The sequence below is a fragment of the Athene cunicularia genome (genome assembly GCF_003259725.1).
Source record: "Athene cunicularia isolate RWA chromosome 26 unlocalized genomic scaffold, athCun1 chr26_part2, whole genome shotgun sequence".
NCBI lineage: Eukaryota > Metazoa > Chordata > Aves > Strigiformes > Strigidae > Athene > Athene cunicularia.
Genome location: NW_020799137.1, coordinates 2,886,723 through 2,904,099, shown reverse-complemented (window position 1 = coordinate 2,904,099; position 17,377 = coordinate 2,886,723). Strand labels below are relative to the sequence as shown.

Here is a 17,377-nt window from a genome sequence, read left to right as displayed (position 1 = left end):
GGAGGGATGGGGAGTGGGGGACACAGCTGGATGGGGCACATCTGGGGGCAGGTGGGTGAGGGACAGATGGACGGACAGATGGTGGGTGGACGGAAGGGTGCACTCCAGGGTGGGTGGGTGCGTCCCTGCACCATTAGCGGTGTGGACGGGCAGACAGACGGACAGCGGGACGGACAGACAGAGGGATGGAGACAGGGGTGGGGGGTGAGATGAGAGACCCGCGGGGGCCCTGGTCCCCCACAGGTGCCCTGACAGGGTCACCCACAGCGGGGGCTGCCCTGGGTCCCCTCCCTGGGCCGAGGCTCACGCTGCGGCCGATCCCCGCGCGGGGCCGGACCCTCAGAGACCCCGGGAGCCCGGGCAGGGGCTGTCGCGGTGCCGGTGGTGCCACCCAGGGCGGTGGCAGCGGCCCAGCCCTGATCCCCGGCCCCTGGGCTAATCCGCTTTGCCCGCACTGGGACCAGATGGCCCCGCTAAGTGGGTCAGGCAGGAGCAGGGGACACTGGGGAGCCCCATCTCGCTTCCCGATAGCTAAAGAAAAATAATAATAAGTGAAATGAGGTGGAAGAGCCTGGAAATGGCGGAACCGGGGAGACGTGGCTGCTAGTGCCCCGGCTGCTGGAGGGGCAGGGCTTGGTGCCACCGCAGAGCATCCTGCGCCGGCGGGATGGCAGCGTCAGGGAAAAAAAGCCCCCCCAGGAGGGACACAGCCAGGGTCATCCTCCTCCTGCCCTCACCGGGTTATTTTCACCTCTTGGTCCCTGCGCCAGCCCCTGGATGGGGTTTGGGGGCCCTGCTGAGGCCCCACGGCTGCAGGGCACTGGGGGGGCAGGAGCGGAGGTGCCCTCAGCCAGGAGTGGAGTGGGGGATGCTGGAGCCCCTCGTGGGGGGTGGGAAGGGGTAGGGGTGGCAGTGGCACCCCCCAGCCCAGAAAAGGCCACCAGCTGTCCCGAGAGCACCTGCCGCTGCTGTTGCCGCTGTCCCCAGCGCTCCTGGCAGCCCTGCTGTGCACAGCACCTCGCTGACCCCACGGTCCCCAGGGGTCACACCCGTCCCATTGTCCGTGTTGACCCTCCCTGCCCCAAACAGCCTTCCCAAACCAGCCGCAACCCCCCTGCCCCCCATCTGCAGAGAAAGGGGAGCACCCACCTCCCCGCGGGATTTTAGTGGCACTGGGGGAGGCAGATCCTGGGGGTCAGCCCTGGAGAGAGGGGTCTTGGGGGAGCCCTGCGCGCTGAGCACGGCCTCACCCCCACGCGAGCAGCATCTCTCCTCCCATCCCCTCCATCATACCCAAAAGGGCCAGGATCTGGCCAGCACCGCTGCAAAGGGGGAAAAACACGGTGGGGCTGGACCCCCCCAGTACCCCCCAGCCACAACAGGGGTGGGGGGAGGGTGGGAAGCGCATCCACACGGTGTGGGCTTCCCGCTCCGCCGCCATCCACCGCTGCCCAGCCCCTCCCAGCCTGGCGCTGCCGTGCTGCGGCTAAAAATAAATCCAGCAATTTCTAGGAAAGTTCCTTGGAGAGAGACAAGGGAGCGGGAGCGAGGGGGGGCTGGCGGGAGCAAACAGCCAGTGCAGCCGGGCTGGAGGAGCATGCGAGGTCCTGGGGGAATCATCGTGCTTTATCAGCAGAACAGGGGGGGGTCACCAACACCCCCCTGCATGGCCAGAGGCAGCTCTGGACACTCACAGTATCCCCAAATCCTGGGTGAATATTTTTTTCCCCCATCCACTACTGCCCAGATCATACGGATGGAGAAAAAAAGGGAGTCAAGGCTGGGGCAGTGCAGGGACAATCTCCCCGTTACTTACCCCCAGGGTGGGGAAGGATGGCTGGGGGCTAAGGGGGGCATCACCACCGATCCTGAGGATACGGCACCTCCGTGAGGGGGGTGGGAACGGGAATCAGCCAAGGGAGAAAATTTTTAGCAGGCGATGAAAGCTAGAATAGTGCCACGGGGTATTTCTGCTCCAAAACCCGCTGTGAGAGACATCAGTCCCCTCTTCTCTGCTGCTCAGCCCCCAGGCGATAACTGGGGACAGCTTTGCTGAGCTGCTAAGCTCCCGTTTAAGCAGCTAAGCATGAGTGGCCGGATTTCCAGCCAGCGCATCCCTCCGGCTGCTCACCTGGCCAGAAATCCCCGGGCGGGGGGAAGCGCTGCTGCCCATCCCCGTGGAGGCAGGGCTCGCTCCGGCTCTGCCTTGCTGCTCGCCCACGAAGGCGTTAAACTCCACCATCAGCAGAGATTAATTTTGCCCTCAGCCCCGCGCCACAGCTGCGAACGTGAGGGTGTTGTGCATGAGGCGCTGTGTTTTCCCTCGCTGTGATAACGTGGTGCAGGAGGAGCCCGGTTGCATTCAGATCCCAAAGGGAATTTCTGCAAAGGCGAGGAGTAAGAGCTGGATCTCCCAACCAGGACGCCTTCACTGTGCAGATGAACACGAGAGCTCCCACGGCTGTTACTTACAGCCTCGCTGCTGCAATCGAGCTGCGCATCAGCGGATCTTGCCAAAAGGAGGAACCCCCCACACCCTGGCTGAGCGAGGGCCAGACCAGAGCCCTGGAGTTGAGCAAAGCCAGTTCACTCGTCCCCAGTCCCAAGGTAAATCTGTTGCCTTGGGGCATCAGCAGAGCCCAGTCCCCAAGCTGGGGAGAAATGGGGGTGTTTGCGGTAAGGGGCAGCTCTGAGGGGCCACGTCGGGCACCTGTGGGGAGGGGAGCTGCCCCTGGCACACCCAGCTCCCCCCACAGCCAGGCCCCGTGCGGGGCAGAGGGACCCAGTGGCTCTCACTGGAGCGTGCGGAGGCTGAGGAAGGTGCTGAGCGACCCCGTCCCACCAGCAGCGAGGAGAAAGGGACCCGCCGGAGGCAGGCGAAGATCCCTGAGCGCACCCTGGCACCATTCCCACATCCCCTCCGAGGGGCTCTGAGATCTCCCACCGCTCACCTTCCCCAGGCGTCAAGCCTCCAAAGGGTTCCGGATACCCCCAGCCTGACCACGGGCTGTGGGAAAGGGGTCGGACACCAGTAGAGCCCAAACACAGCTCAGGGCCAGAAACTGCTGAATGAGACTAGGCCGTGCCTTAAAACTCACCCCGGGTTTATCACAGGGTGCCCTCCCTGCTCAGACGAGCCCATCTCAACATCAGGCCGCTGGTGACAACCCTCCAAATTTTCTTCTCCAAGCTGTGAACATACCAAGCTACTCCAGGGAGCACTTTCTCCTCCGGTGACATTTTATGGCCCAATCTTCAAGTCCAGGGGTAAGAGCACTGGGAAGAAGAGAGACCACGCAGCAAGCAGAGCCGTGTGTGAAATACTGGCGTGTTTATTGGTTGGCACTAGATTACAGCCTACACTCTTGTCAAACTTGCATCCACGAATTTTTTTTTTTTTTTTTTCTCTTTTAAAGACAGTGATGACCTCCCCCTCACACACAACTCAAACAGAGGAAACACCTTGAGAAAGGAACCAGACTGCCAGCTGCCGTACACCAGCGCAGCTTCACGCCATCTCACAACATCTGGCTCAAAACACACCAAGACTCATTTGCAGAAGAGGGACGGGGGTTTGTAATGACACCAGAGCTGAGCGTGGAGCAGACAGAGCGCCCTCCGGTCTTTCTGGAAACACTATGGATGAAAAGGTCAAAATTATGCAGGTATACAATATACCTGCCAGCCAAGACTAAGCAGGAGCAAGAGAGCACCTGCATTATTCATAGGTTCAAACTAAGATCTGAGCCTCAAAGAAAACAAAATGTGTTTTCTACTGAATGCATTTGACTTTGAACAAATGTGTCGTAAGTAAGAACAAGTCCAAGTCAGTAAGAAAAAGCATCAGCTGAAACGCTAGATTTCCAAAGTGCCCTTGCAGTTGTAAAGTGTTTTTGCAAACCATTTCAATTTAATTTATCATTAAAAAAAACAAGTTAACTTTACCAGAAGATTAGAAACACGAAGCACTGTAGTGGGGAACAGAAGTCTGCAGCCAGAAAAATAAACCAAAAGAGATTATGGGAATTACAAGTCCAAAGCCATCTAGAATGCAGAGAAATGGGTATTTAACTTACTTACGATTCATTGAAAATCACTGACAATCTCAGGCTTCTTTTGCTTCTAATAAATTAGCAAGTCTGTTCTCTACATCACTCTTCCTCCTCCAAACTCACTGACGTTTCCATGTGAAAGCTGGGCAGCAGCAGCAGCAGCACAAGAGCCTCCGCTGAGACGTCCCGAGCGACACCTCCACATCCCCGGGGAGATCACTCACCGCGCTCCGCTGCTGCCATCGACCCCCCCACCCCAGGCTTGGACACTTGAATGATTCAGGAAAGTAATCACAAGGTTTAAAAAAAAAAAAAAAACATTTTCCACAGAGACTGCTCACGTTGACGCTGCCAAGCAGGAGAGGTCGGAGCAGGTCAGTACCTGGATCAGTAACAAAGTCTTATCCTTGGTCGCGAAGGTGAGTTCGAACGTACCAGCTCAAACACGAACAGAAGAGACGGTCAAAGCCTCACAGCTTTGATCTTGGAGGTATCTCGGTTCGATAAGGACTGGAAAAGCCTCAGGCAGATATGCTCATACCCACAGACATCTACCTCGTGCCGGGCGCAGGGGGATGCACCCCCGTTATTTATCCCACTGCCAGGCACACGTGCTGGTGGGGTCTGGGATCCAGTTCTCCCAGCTCAGGGGGTGCTGCCAGGGAGTCTCGGGTACAGAGAGTTCATGAAAAGACTGAGCAGAAAATGCAAAGTGATCATTCCAGATCTTCTGATTTAATAAATAGGCAATAGGACACACAGGAAGTTCAGCAAACACTTTTGGACCTCCCAAGGTTAATGTCTGAGGCAATTCTAGAGCCAATTTCTCAAGTATAACTTCAAAATTCTCCCTTTCCCACCAAAAAAAAAAAAAAAAAAAAAAAAAAAAAACCCAAACCCCTATCAACTAGCACCAAAAGAGAGATTTCATAAATCTCCTAAATACATCTTCAAACCAGTTAAGTGTTCTTTTTCACCCATTTACACCTCTCTCAATTATGTACAGATCTCATGACGCTATACCCAGTAAAACACGACACGTATCTACACGCCACCTTCCACCACTGAAGCCGAGAGTCCTCCCTGACTGTATTAAATTCATTCTACCACCGAGAAAAGTGAGGATCACATTCAGATATACGCATGTTATAGTCTCCAAGACCGAGACAAGATGTGAGCATACACCAGAAGCAAGGTCACCCACATCCCCAGGCTGTGATTAGCCACTAGATGATGCTATCTTATTAACCAGGAAGAGCAGAGCCAGGAGGGAAAACCTAGTCATTTAAAAGCAGGACCAGAGCAGTGGGTGAATTACACAAAGTTGCCGAGTGCCTTTAGAAGATAAAAGCTCTTCACACCAACAAGCATCTGCAACAACTTTGTTTCTTGGTGCGAGTTTGGCTAAAGAGACCGACTGATTTCAATCCTCTCCCCAGAATCGGCACCGGCCGTAGTTTCCTCTCTGGGAAAATTAAATATGCAATCTTTCACAAACTCCCAGATCACCCACGTTTGCTTTTACTGGGTGTTTTGCACAGGTTGCAAAATTGCATTGCATCTGGCTGCCTGAGAAGCACAAAACATCTCAATTTGGGATAAAACCACATTTCTGAGAATGAGCAAGAAAATACAAAGCTGTTACAACTGGGAGAGGCAAACATTCGATCTATGCAGCCTCAAATATTTTGCTCTTCTGGAGAAACCAGTGTGTTGCAAAACGGCGAACACATTTTCTGCATGGAAAAGTTGAGGCAGAGGCCCAAAGTCCGGGCTAGATCTGGGAAGGGAACTGAGGATTCCTGACATTCCCTACCCACATTTTTAGCCACTGAATACTCTTGTGTCTGCACAAGGGAAAACGCAACACTAGCAGATTCCAAACCCTTTTAATTTTTCAGTTTGTAGAGTTTGCTTTAAGGCACATTCAAGATCACGCCGAATTAAAACTGCCTTCTTGCTCAATAGGAATCTGGGAAGTGCACACAATGTCTATCTGCTGAGTGAAAAAGCTGCTGTCAGTGCTTACATCGCAGCTCCTTCCCAGCCCCCAGCCAGAGCTCTGACCTTCCTCCACAGCAGTGAGACCGAAGGCCATCACCAGAGATGCCACAGGTTGTTTGGGTGCAGTCCTCCACAGCCACCCATGGGTGCAGCCCCCCCCGGACAGCTCTGCTCCTTCCCCACCAGCACCACTCAAGCGTTTTTTTATGTCACAGCGCAGCCGTTCAAAAACGCACCTGCCTCGCTCAGCTGGAACCAAATAAACCAAAGAAGGAACCATGTCCCCAGAATGGAAGAAAAAAAGGAAACAAATCCCAAAGGATCTATTTCAAAAAGACGCAGAGAGACAGCACCTGTCTGTGGCACCTTCCTCACGGCAAAGCAAGGCAAGAGATGTTATCTGAGGAGAGCCAGGGCTGGGCTTGCTTTACCTGTACATCTAATAGTTTCTCATAGTGTAACGTACACAGAGCTCAGTTAAATCACACCAGGTTTACTATCAAGAACCAATGGCTGCTCCCAGTATTTCCTCGCACCTCACTGTACTGAACATGAGCAAGGGATGGGGGAAGAAACAGCAAGACTTCAACAGCCAGATATACTCTCTCCATGTGTTCCACGTGGCAGCTAAAAAACACCTCATTATGAGGTGCCTCTCCGCTAAAGCCCAAATTTTTACCCCCTTCTAGTCCATTTTAATTATAGTTACTGACTAACAGTTTTATCAGTAATACCAGTCTATGACTTCAGCTCTGTTTAACAGCATTAAACACTAACAAATGAGCTGGCCGACCATGAGCAACTTCTGAATTATCTGTTTGCTACAGGTGATGCAACTGCCCTACACTTACTGAACAGCCTCATTCCTCATACACCCTTTTTGCAAGATTCCTCTCAAGATATTTCAGCTGTAAACCCACCCAGAGGCTACTTGCCTTATTCTGAGAGTTCAAAATCATGAGCAAGTAATATTTACCCTATCCAGTGCTCATGGCCCAGCAGCCAGTGAGCCAGACTGCCATTACATCCCACACCCTATCGGCTGTCACTGCCTCAGTCCTGAAGAGTTTTTACAGTTCAAAGTCTAACGCATTTTCAATTTGAAAAAACAGCTATTTTTAGTGTGCAAAGCAGCCATTAACTCAAAGGAATGTCTTGCCAAACGATGTACCTGGAGAGGCAAATGCCAAGCACACGTACTGCCAAGAAGCCCCTGCAGTTCTGAGCAAGGGTTTGCTGAGCTCTGCCAGAGCAGCTCTGGCTAACCCTGTGAGAGCACAGAACAGCTCAGCCAGTGCTGGTAAGAAGCAGAAACACTCTGCAAAGATGAAGGAGGTACAAGCCTCCCCTGGCTTTGTAACAATACCAAGTTTCTCTATTGCCAATAAACTACCGCCTAGAATTAAACAATCCATCTTTGTGAAGATACCAAAAGACATCTTTGTGAAGCGACCAAAAGTACTTTAACAGCACTGAATGCCAAATTTCAGGGGGAATGGAAAAAAAAAACCCAAAACCAAACTAACCTTCTTTCTCTCTCCTCTAGGCATCTCCCAGGAAAGGCATCACCTCCCGGGCCTGGCAGCGTCCTGTCACGGCCAGGCACCAACACCAGCACAGCGGCATGGCACGCCTGTTGGATACTGGGGGAGAGCTTCACCAAATAGGAAACGATACATGTTACTTTTAACTGAAAAAAAAAGGTTCTTCCTTTTGAAACATGCCTTTGAAAAGCCTCAGCATGAACAAGTCATGTTTGAAACCCAAGATCCATCTCACAGTAACCACGTCAAGACAAAGGCACTGTACGTTTTCCATCGCACACGATTTCTAAGTTGACATTAACCAATGCATCGAAATCCCTGTTCCACCATACCAAAACCTTATTTGAGGAAGACCTAGAGCTTGGTACGTACAGTTTCAGCTCTGCTAAGTTCAAGAACACGTGGCACTCTTCTGCAGAGGGACATCCACCTGCCTCTTGAGTTTTACGCATCAATCGAGATCATCAGAAGGGTGTCGGATCTGATAAATCCTGCTGGAAGAATCAAGCAGCAGCCACTGGAGACACTGGTACCCCAGGGATGTCTTCCTTTTCTTCCTGCTCCCATGCTGGCGTCAACAAACGCCAGGACTCTACCCAGCATCAGCTTAAACCACCAGCTAACATTTTCCTGCCAAGCAGTAATCCAAGCTGGTCCGTCAGATGCTTCCAGTGACAGAAATCCAGATTTTTGTCAGTATTTTGAGGTTTGAAAGATCATCACACTAAGCGGTGGTGTAAGCGCTGAATGCAGTTGTCTTCTCCCATTAAGGTCTCAAATACATTTAAAAATCCAGATGGCAGAATGCAACTCTGCTCTATGAGGATTTCTGATTTTGACAATACTTGAGGAAGTGAATCGGGAATCGCTCAGAGAACCTCCCTGCACTGAGCAGCGGGTCTCCCTCTTCCTCTTTCTTCATCACTCATCTTGCAACCCTGAGGTGACACTTAGGTGCATAGAGAAATCCAGTATTCGAGTGCTTCAAGGGCCAGTAATTTTCCTCCTCTTCCTCGCTGCCGGCAGACTTGCTTCCTGATGTATCAAGAGTGAGGTGTCCTTGTATATACCACAAATACACGTATGAAAAGCAGCAAGGGAAAAAGTAACCGTATTAGGGAAATTACCCCTAAGAAGTTGCAGAGGACACTGAAGTTTTTCCCGAGACCCCAGGGTTCAGAGGTGTGCTGCCAGGTGATTAACAGTAGCCCCCCACCCTGAGCTGGAGGATGCGCATCAACACGCCTGGCATTTACCACAAACCACATTTCAAAGAACCAAGACAAGCATCTGAAACCTGAAAACTTGAGGGTGACTCGATGAATTTGCTGCAAACTTGCAGGATGTCTAAACGAAGCACTGGTATTCCTCTGTTTTAACTACAGAGCACTGCGCCAGGTACGATGGAAGCTAAGTTGAAAGCCAAACTAAGAACGTTATTCTTCAACGGGAAGCTGAGACACACCGTAATGCTCCATTCAAGGGGTCAGGCTAGACACTACATCATTTGAGGTAAGAATCCCACTATCTCCAACACTAGCTCGATATAGCACCAGTTTTAGCAACGCTGGAGTCTAATCCTACAGGGTTTTTCAGCAGTTGGTCGTGACAGCAGCCCTAAGCAGTTGAATCAAGCAGGCACTAGCCTGTACTGCGAAACCCAGAGCACACACCATCCTTAGAACAACGTTTTTGTCACTATTAAAGGTAGTTTGATTGTCGGTCCCAAACCAATTTAACATAATTTTGGATAAAATCACTTAAAACTGCTAGGGCACGCAGCTATACCAGTTACTAGAGAAGAACCTCAGATGCTGAGGAAGACGGGAATTCGTGTGGTGCAGGGAGAGATTCACAGGCCTAAGGCCTGTTTTGAAATCCACGTCTGTTGAGTAAAGGCTATTTCTACCCCAGGAGCTATTTCCAGTTAAGAAGGCATAATATCAGCCACTTGATGTTACTGTGTTAACAGCATCAATTCATGCCACATTTAAACACTTTCTTGGCACAATTTATTTTTCTGACCCAAACAAATAAGCCATTAGCAAATCATTAACAATATTCTACCCTAAATTGTCAGTTTAACAGCCCTGTAAAAACATTTTTAGTTTTAAAAACAAAAGTGTGCATGCTGTTGATATTAAAACTGCAGTTACTCTTTCAGGAGTACCAGCTGTTTTGTTGCAAACCATTTTCAACGTACTAATCTGTACAGTGAAGACAAAAACTCAATTGAAGGCAGTAGATGGCTGTGTTAGGTGCCACTCAGGGCTCGGTAACAGTGGACTGTCTGAATTTCTTGTACGCTTCCAGATACAATATTCAAGCCCTTTTGAGAGTTTGGTTCAGGCCGATCAGCACAGAGTAAGAAAGCATTGTACATTCGTCTCTAAGTTGAAGTGAACTGAACTGGTGTAATTTAGGCTCAATTCCAGATGCTCAGTTTCAAGCTACTTCTTGAATAATGCCTCTCAGCTTTTTCTTATGCGTGGTTTTTCATGTTAGCAATCACTGGCACTGCTTTTGGCCTTGCTACTCCACACTGATGAAAGCAAGGAGAACAAGTAAAGGAACAGAATAGGATCTTAAAATGAACAGCTTCTTGCCAAAGCAGCAAGGATACCATTCCCCCTTGTCCCAGGCTCCATGGATATTTCTATCAGATTTTCATATTGTAAGCGCTTCTCGGGAACAGAGAAAACTCTGGAACAGTGAGTATTTATTAGAATATTTTTTGTTAAATAAAGAGGAGGAGAAAAAAAAAAAAAAGAGGGAAAAAAAAAAAGAAAAAAGAGCACTGCAGATTTAATTTCACATCTTGGCTATGCTCCGACAAAGGAGAAGTTACTGAATTCAGCAACTACTTCTTGTCCCAAGCCAGGGATTAATTAATGCCCCTCCCAAAACTTGTACCTGTCTGAACCCACCCCCCAGCCCCAACCCTTCCCATTTTATTTCCCAACTAGACAACACTGTTGGCAAATCAAGACAGCATGAAACTTACATCAATAAAAACAACAACAAAAAAAATAATAATAATGTGAAGCGTGCCAATGCATCAGGGGAACTATCCTATTAAACAGTGTACTTCTCCAGCTAGCAATTCTGCTCGGGAGTCAGCTGTACCTTTCACAGAGGGAGAGTTTAAACATTTTGAACATGCTCCATGGTGCAATTTTAAGTGTTGCAGAACCACAGGACAAGAGATTGAACACCTGAATTTTTCCCCCAGGACTTCTTTTCAGGGACACACATGGTTATCCAACCGAGGGTTCATGCAGTAACACTCAGTAAGTACAATCCAATGCTTTAGCACAAATTACAAGTATTCAGTTCAGCACGGTATAAGGCATGTGGACAAGAAGAGACATCAGCAGAACGCAGCAGGATCAGCAGAACAGCATTGGTGATTGACGCTCCAGTTTCTCAGACTTTGACCCCACTCTGAATCCCCAATTCCTACCACAGACAATGAAATTCAGTTTCTATCATAGCGTTTCTGAGGCTATTTATTTTTGGCCATGTGTTAGAAGACCAACTCCTTTTTTGTTTCATTTTGATGTAAATGCAGAAACATTGGTGGAAGCTGTAGGAGAAGCAACGGAGCAGGAGGGATGTCTGCAGGTGATCAAAACTCTGCCCTCAACTTCAAGTGTCACTGCACTAAGTCAGGAGATACTGAATGGGGAGTAAACTGGCCCAGCCACTAGCACTGTCACAGAATGTATATTTTTTAAAAAACAGAACAAAAGGCAAACAGATTAATTATGAACCCTTCTTTTCAGAAGCAGACCAGGATTAAAAAAATTCCCGCAAAATTAAAATGTTAGATTCTCCATCTAAAAAAAGTTTATACATATGTGCTGAAAGTGACCACCACACAGGTCTGAACAGCACCTTACAGTACAGACTAAGACTTAAAGAGCTGATCTCACATTTGAAGTCTTTTAATTAAAAAAAAAAAAAAAGTGGCTATGGCTGGGATGACACAAACGGGACACTTCAGAACACAAGGCAGAGGCCAAACTGGCAGCCTCGCTCGCCAGGCCATTGGAAGCGGTGTAACGGGAAAGGGGCACTTCATGCACAAAATGTATTTTACAAAATACATATCCAAAAAAGCAAAAAAAAGCCAACAAAAGAAAAAAAATCCCACCTTGCACTAAATTGCAGCACTCTTTAACACTTGCTCTGCCACAGGCTGCTGCCCATGCCTTGTTTGATAGAGGAGGCATGTGAAAAAGGGGAGAGGGGAGGGAAATCCATGTTTCAGTTTTTTTCTCAAAATTTCTCTTATAGGGACGTCTTCAGTCATCTGATGTCAGACACGGAGCTCTCAGAGTATGTCGTGGTCATGACAGGAGTGCCGTTGTTTGCCAAACAACCTTGCCTCAAGGTTTCAAAATACGAGGCCTGCACTGGTTTATGATACTGCAGAACTTTTATGGCATCTTCTATCTTAAACCATTCCCTTTTCCTTCCTGCGGGCAAAAAGGAAAATCAGTAGCTGCAAGAAAATGATGTTATCCTTTCTACGTTTAAACATTACTTTTGATTTGTTCCACTTAATTTTCAATCGTTCTCATGTGCACTAATGCTGCAAGAATAATTTCATTGCGTAACAAAGCATCAGTTCAAAAGATACTGAGGAATTTTCTCTCAGGATTCTCTGATCTCGAGGGCCACCTACTCCAAACACCACACTGATGGCTCCTCTACCCCCATGACAGGTATCTGTTTAGGGCAGTATATTCACCGTCCAAACAAACCAGTTTTGCATTTCCCAATTTAAAAGCAAAACAAAACAAAACCCACACATCTCTTTTGCTATTTCTGCAATTTCTATTCAAGTCAGATACTTATTTTAAGACAACCCACAATAAGACACACCAACCATCACCCAATTTCCATCAATTTGTAAGTGAGCCTCCGTTTCTGGTGGACAGCACTCATCATTTTGCTGTCCTCAGTGCTCATTTTTTTAACTCTTTCCATAAAACCTCTTCTTTACACAGCCTGAGGAAAATCACGTTACAGGTGCTACAGAGCTACTGGCAAACCTTGTGCAGAACACCACCTTCATTTTCATTTGGGAATCCGATTTAAACGCAAAGATTTCAAAAGACAACGGCCAACGACTAATCCCCCATGGCCCATGTACGTTTTCTTCTAGTCTTAGAAAGGACAGCTCTTCATGCTCTTTACTTTGTATCTTAAATGCAAGAATTAAATGCAAAAATTGCTGTCGAGGCAGCTGTACAGCTGAATTGACTACTCTTGGGCCACAGAGGTTACAAAAGCATCAATTTGACCACAATTTTTTTTTGTCAAGCAACCAAAGGGCACATCACTGCAACTTTTCTCGACCACTCTCACAAGGATTCCAGCTCCCAGAGGGGTGCTAAGCTGACGGCTTTTGTCTGCATCTAACCAGTTAATGCTAGCAAGTACAAAGAGCTTACCTATATTGACAGAGTCCTCCCAGTCTTCCAACACTTCTGTGACGATAAGTACGTAAACATATGTCCTGTGTTTCCTGTCCCGATTCTAGAAGGCAAGGGGAACAGGATAACAACAAAGCTAATAAGGGAAAAAAAGCAGGTGGGCGCATGGCAGCTACAAGTTGCAAGCTGCCTGGCTATGATGCTGCAGTACCTTACGTGCAGCTTCTCTCACAATACAGCTTGTTCTTAGCTATTAAAAACTGTTGCATTCTAAATGAGAGGCCTGAAAATATTAATAGGGATTGCGGCCAAAATGTCCAGTTCCTAATCTGTAAGGAAGTATTTGGTGGATGGATACGCTTATAAATCAGTTCCCCAGCTGGTGAAAAAACAAAACCACAGGAAAGATTTTTATCTATTTCACACAGCTCCAAAGTAGTTAGTGAAAAAATAACTGTAAAAAGAGCTGTGTCTGGTACCTGTTGACCCTGAGTCTCAGCAGCACTCATCAGGTGTGACCGGACTCCTCACAGGAGCACACATGCTCCACCAGTTGCAGAGGCCAGTCTGGCACCCGGTGATGGCAGGTGCTAAGGAACAAAGGAGAGCCCTTGCTCCCCAGCTGGTGCGTGGCCTCTTTTTAGTAGCAAGAAAGGTATGAAGGCACTGAAAATAGTCACTGTTACACTGGTTTATCACTCAAGATTTCAACCAAAGTGCAAATTGCAGATAATCAATCACTGGGAAGATCAGTATACATTTTTATTTAAACAGGGAGTTTTAAACTTTTTCTTTCAAACAAGTTATCTAGTTTACTTCACAAACTAGGAAGTGATTTTTATTCCAAGACAATTTTCTGCATCAAAATTTCACAGCCTCAGTGTCTGAAACTTACCTCAAAAATTCCCACTAATCTTCCTAACGTCCCTTTCACTCCAGCCTATGAAAAGTTCAAAGAGAAAAAAAAAAAAAAAGCTTTAACAACAGGTCAGTACACATTTCCTTATTTGTTGTGCAGGTGCAGTTCCTTTAAAACAGGAAGCAAATGCTGTAAAATTCTGTCAATCTGAAAGCAACACAGTCACGAGAAAAATGACAGAAATGTATCACGAGCTCTAAGCACACATCCATTCCCAGGAGTTTTTCCCATATTCAAACAATTCTGAATTAAATGTGGAGGGGAAAAAAAAATAAAATTTGATGATTGAATACCAATATGCTTCAAATGATCAGAATCTCTTCTAAGGGTTATTATAGACTAAGCATGGATAAAATTTACTCTGGGGTTTAGTGGTTTTATCCCTTTAAAATTATTAAGAAAATAACTTTAAAGTACACATAAGACATCCACTTACACCACCAAAGCAACATGACTAGGTACCAGGTATTTCAGGGATGTCCCGCATACATTTGAAGTAAGCTAATACAAACATAAAATATATTTTCAATGTTGTAACGTGGCCTCCGCAACAAGACTGTTTTTGACAGAACACAAAGTGCGGATGCACACTGCAAGAAGACTTTTGAATCAAGCACAGACACAAATCAAGAGAAGATCTAAGCAACAGTTTTGTCTTCTACTTGAATACTACCGAGGATCTACCCGCTTTATCTGATGTGCTGTCACTTTTTATACATCCACTCACTGCTGTGGCTCAGGCATTTTTTCAGAGTGCTGTTTCTCGCCTCTGCTCTCTGGTGTTGCATCATGTATGCATGCAAAATGCCATCCCAATCTTCTGCCCCCAGAACTCTCTTTTTTTCCCAACAATTTACATTCCTTTCTTTTTACGACTGTAAACGGTTGGAATTTAAATGCTACAGACAAGATGAGATTTTGCTTCACAACTTAATTGGTCTGAAACAACACACACAATCTGGCATACAACCCGGCCACGTCTGGAAGGTAAATTCAGCTGCCATCTCTAGCAGCTTGGACACATCCTAAACAGTTCAGGAAAATGGTGACTGCTCTTGCAGAAAAGTTACATAGACCTGATTATGTCCACCTTTTTTGTTTGTTTTTCTTTTTTTTAAAAAAGATGTTCAGGTGAGGGCAACTAAACATTTAATAAGACAAATTCCCTGTCCTGAGCCGCTGAGATACACTGCTTCCCACTTGCTCAGCTACTAACTAGTTGCTGTACAGTTACATGCTTTTAGAAAGTACTTTTATTAATTAAAATATTTTCCTGGTTAAGTTCCCAGCCTACTAAATGAACACACAGAAATACAGAACGATGCAGTCAGAGCACACCTCACTTATTTCTAACGATAGCTGATGGCAGAACTGTCCCCGGAGAGGAGGATTTGTAGCTCCCACTACTACAAGCATTCGTGGAAATCTATAATCCTTTCTGTAACGTGCTCCCTGACCTCTACTTCTAGGAAGAAGCTTTTCAACTGAATCTTTTATGTTGGTTTTGGATGCAAAATTTATTGTCTCATCAGTGTTTCTGACATTTTGCTCAGCTCATAGGTGGACCACTGACTATTAACCACAAGGCTATTTCTGGAGTCAAACAGCAATTCCATGAAGGTCAACGTACGCGTGTGTGCGCACACCAGCATGGCTAGGGGCAGATAACTGGGTCTGACCTTTGCGGATGAGTGATTTTACCTCATCTGCAAAACTGTTGCTGCTAACCTTGACTAATCTCTCTCACAAGAGAACTGGAAGGCAAATACTTCAAATGAATTTCATTCAAAGAACTCCTTCAGTAGCCTCAAATGGTGGGTTGTTGGTTGGTTTTGTTTTGTTTTGGTTTTTTTTAGATAAGCAACCATATCAATCAGCCAGCAATAACACAGAAAGGAACACAAGGCTTCCGCCTTCACAACATACATACATAAGTATATTAAAAGGTGAAGTGTAATCAAATGTTTCAGGTAAATAACTGTCTTAAACTGATTTTCTTTACTTGTTCCTGGAGAAGGCTATTGAATTTCTGCTCTCCTTACTTACCTGAAGAGGCACTGAATCAAAAGCCAGGGATGTTGTTGTGATGGTTTAGTGAACTCTCAAGCCTGACTAGAAACAAATTTATCTCCAGGCAACTAGCCAGCCTGGAAACTAAACATGAATACTGCACAGCCAGCCTCCCAAGCAGTTTATCCCCAGCTCCAAAACTGCACTTGAAATAATACAGGCAGGTGAGGAGCCCTTCCTTCTGTTCTGGTTAAACAGAGAGGCGATGGAAAAAACATTCTGCCTGCAAACTAAGATCATCCTTCTCCATTCTGCCTAGGCTTATTCACCTAAAAAGGCACAAAAAGCGATGCCAAGACAAACACGCACTGTAGGAAAACCATGTTGAATTATCATCTGACAACTCAAAAAAGTGGTAAGGTTTTCTTCATGTATGAATTTACCACATGCAGTAGTAAACGGTGACATAAATTAATGGTTTGATTCAAACAGATATTGGGCTGTTTTTAATAAAGTGAGTCCTTACCAACAACTGCAGAGCACATCAGCCATGACATCCTGGGGACCAATGGCTCTCTCATCCTATTTTACTGGTATAATGGACTTTAAAGACAACATACAGGACATCTAACACAGACTGATTGGATTGTCACACACCTATTTTTGATAAAGCACTTAATTCACACACAAATAGGAAAGTCATAGTCTCTGTACAATCATGTATTTCATTTAATGGAACAAACATGAAAGTGGAATTCACATTTGTACACAAGTTTCTAACATATAAGTTGCCCAAGGCATTGGAGCAAATAACCTATAGCTGTTATCACTAATAAAGCAAGCTAGGTAACAAGCAACAAAACTGCCAGGCTCCTCTTTGGGCAAGTTCCATGCCTCTTGCTTTCCTATGGGCCAACCCCTCAGCACCTTCCCGAGATCCTCACTGCAGGACAATGAGCATTTTCTTGGAAAGTTAAAAGTGTAAATCACGGGCTCATCCAGGATTGAAGCTGGATCTAAATCTTAATTTGCACCAGATGACTCAGGAATTTTCTCCTTGGTAGTAAATGGATTGAGAATCCTCCACCCTCATAGACCACAACAGTAAGTGTCTGGCAGAGACGGCACCATTTATTTGGGCCCAAGTCCCCCCACCAAGCATTAGGAGTGCTGCCCACAGAGCCCACACTGCAATCCTCAAAATACACACACATCCTAGGAGGACACTATTAAACCCATCAACAAGGGGCAGGAGAGCACCAGCAACAACTGTTCCATCTGCAGGTGTGAAAATAAATCAAATCAGTCAAACAACAGTATTCCCCAGAAACAGGCACACTCGGGTATAAAAAAAGGACAGAGCAAGCTTGCAAAGCGAGCTGCTTATTCACTGCCCTGCAGACC

At 46.8% G+C, this 17,377-nt stretch overlaps 2 protein-coding genes across 2 annotated transcripts in view; one reads left to right on the top strand and one right to left on the bottom strand.

Annotated features, from left to right (window-relative positions):
* HMGA1 (high mobility group AT-hook 1) overlaps positions 1-5,120 on the top strand; it is an 8,602-nt gene extending 3,482 nt beyond the window's left edge. The window contains exon 4 of the mRNA XM_026864384.1: positions 5,059-5,120. Coding sequence (XP_026720185.1) covers positions 5,059-5,120 — 62 coding nt within the window. The remainder of the gene's footprint in view (positions 1-5,058) is intronic.
* Positions 3,407-17,377, bottom strand: part of NUDT3 (nudix hydrolase 3) — a 32,294-nt gene continuing 18,323 nt past the window's right edge. The window contains exons 3-5 of the mRNA XM_026864347.1: positions 13,940-13,984; positions 13,063-13,147; positions 3,407-12,081 (exon numbers count right to left, since the gene is read on the bottom strand). Of these exons, the coding sequence (XP_026720148.1) occupies positions 11,912-12,081; positions 13,063-13,147; positions 13,940-13,984 (300 nt within the window). The 3' untranslated portion in view covers positions 3,407-11,911. The remainder of the gene's footprint in view (positions 12,082-13,062; positions 13,148-13,939; positions 13,985-17,377) is intronic.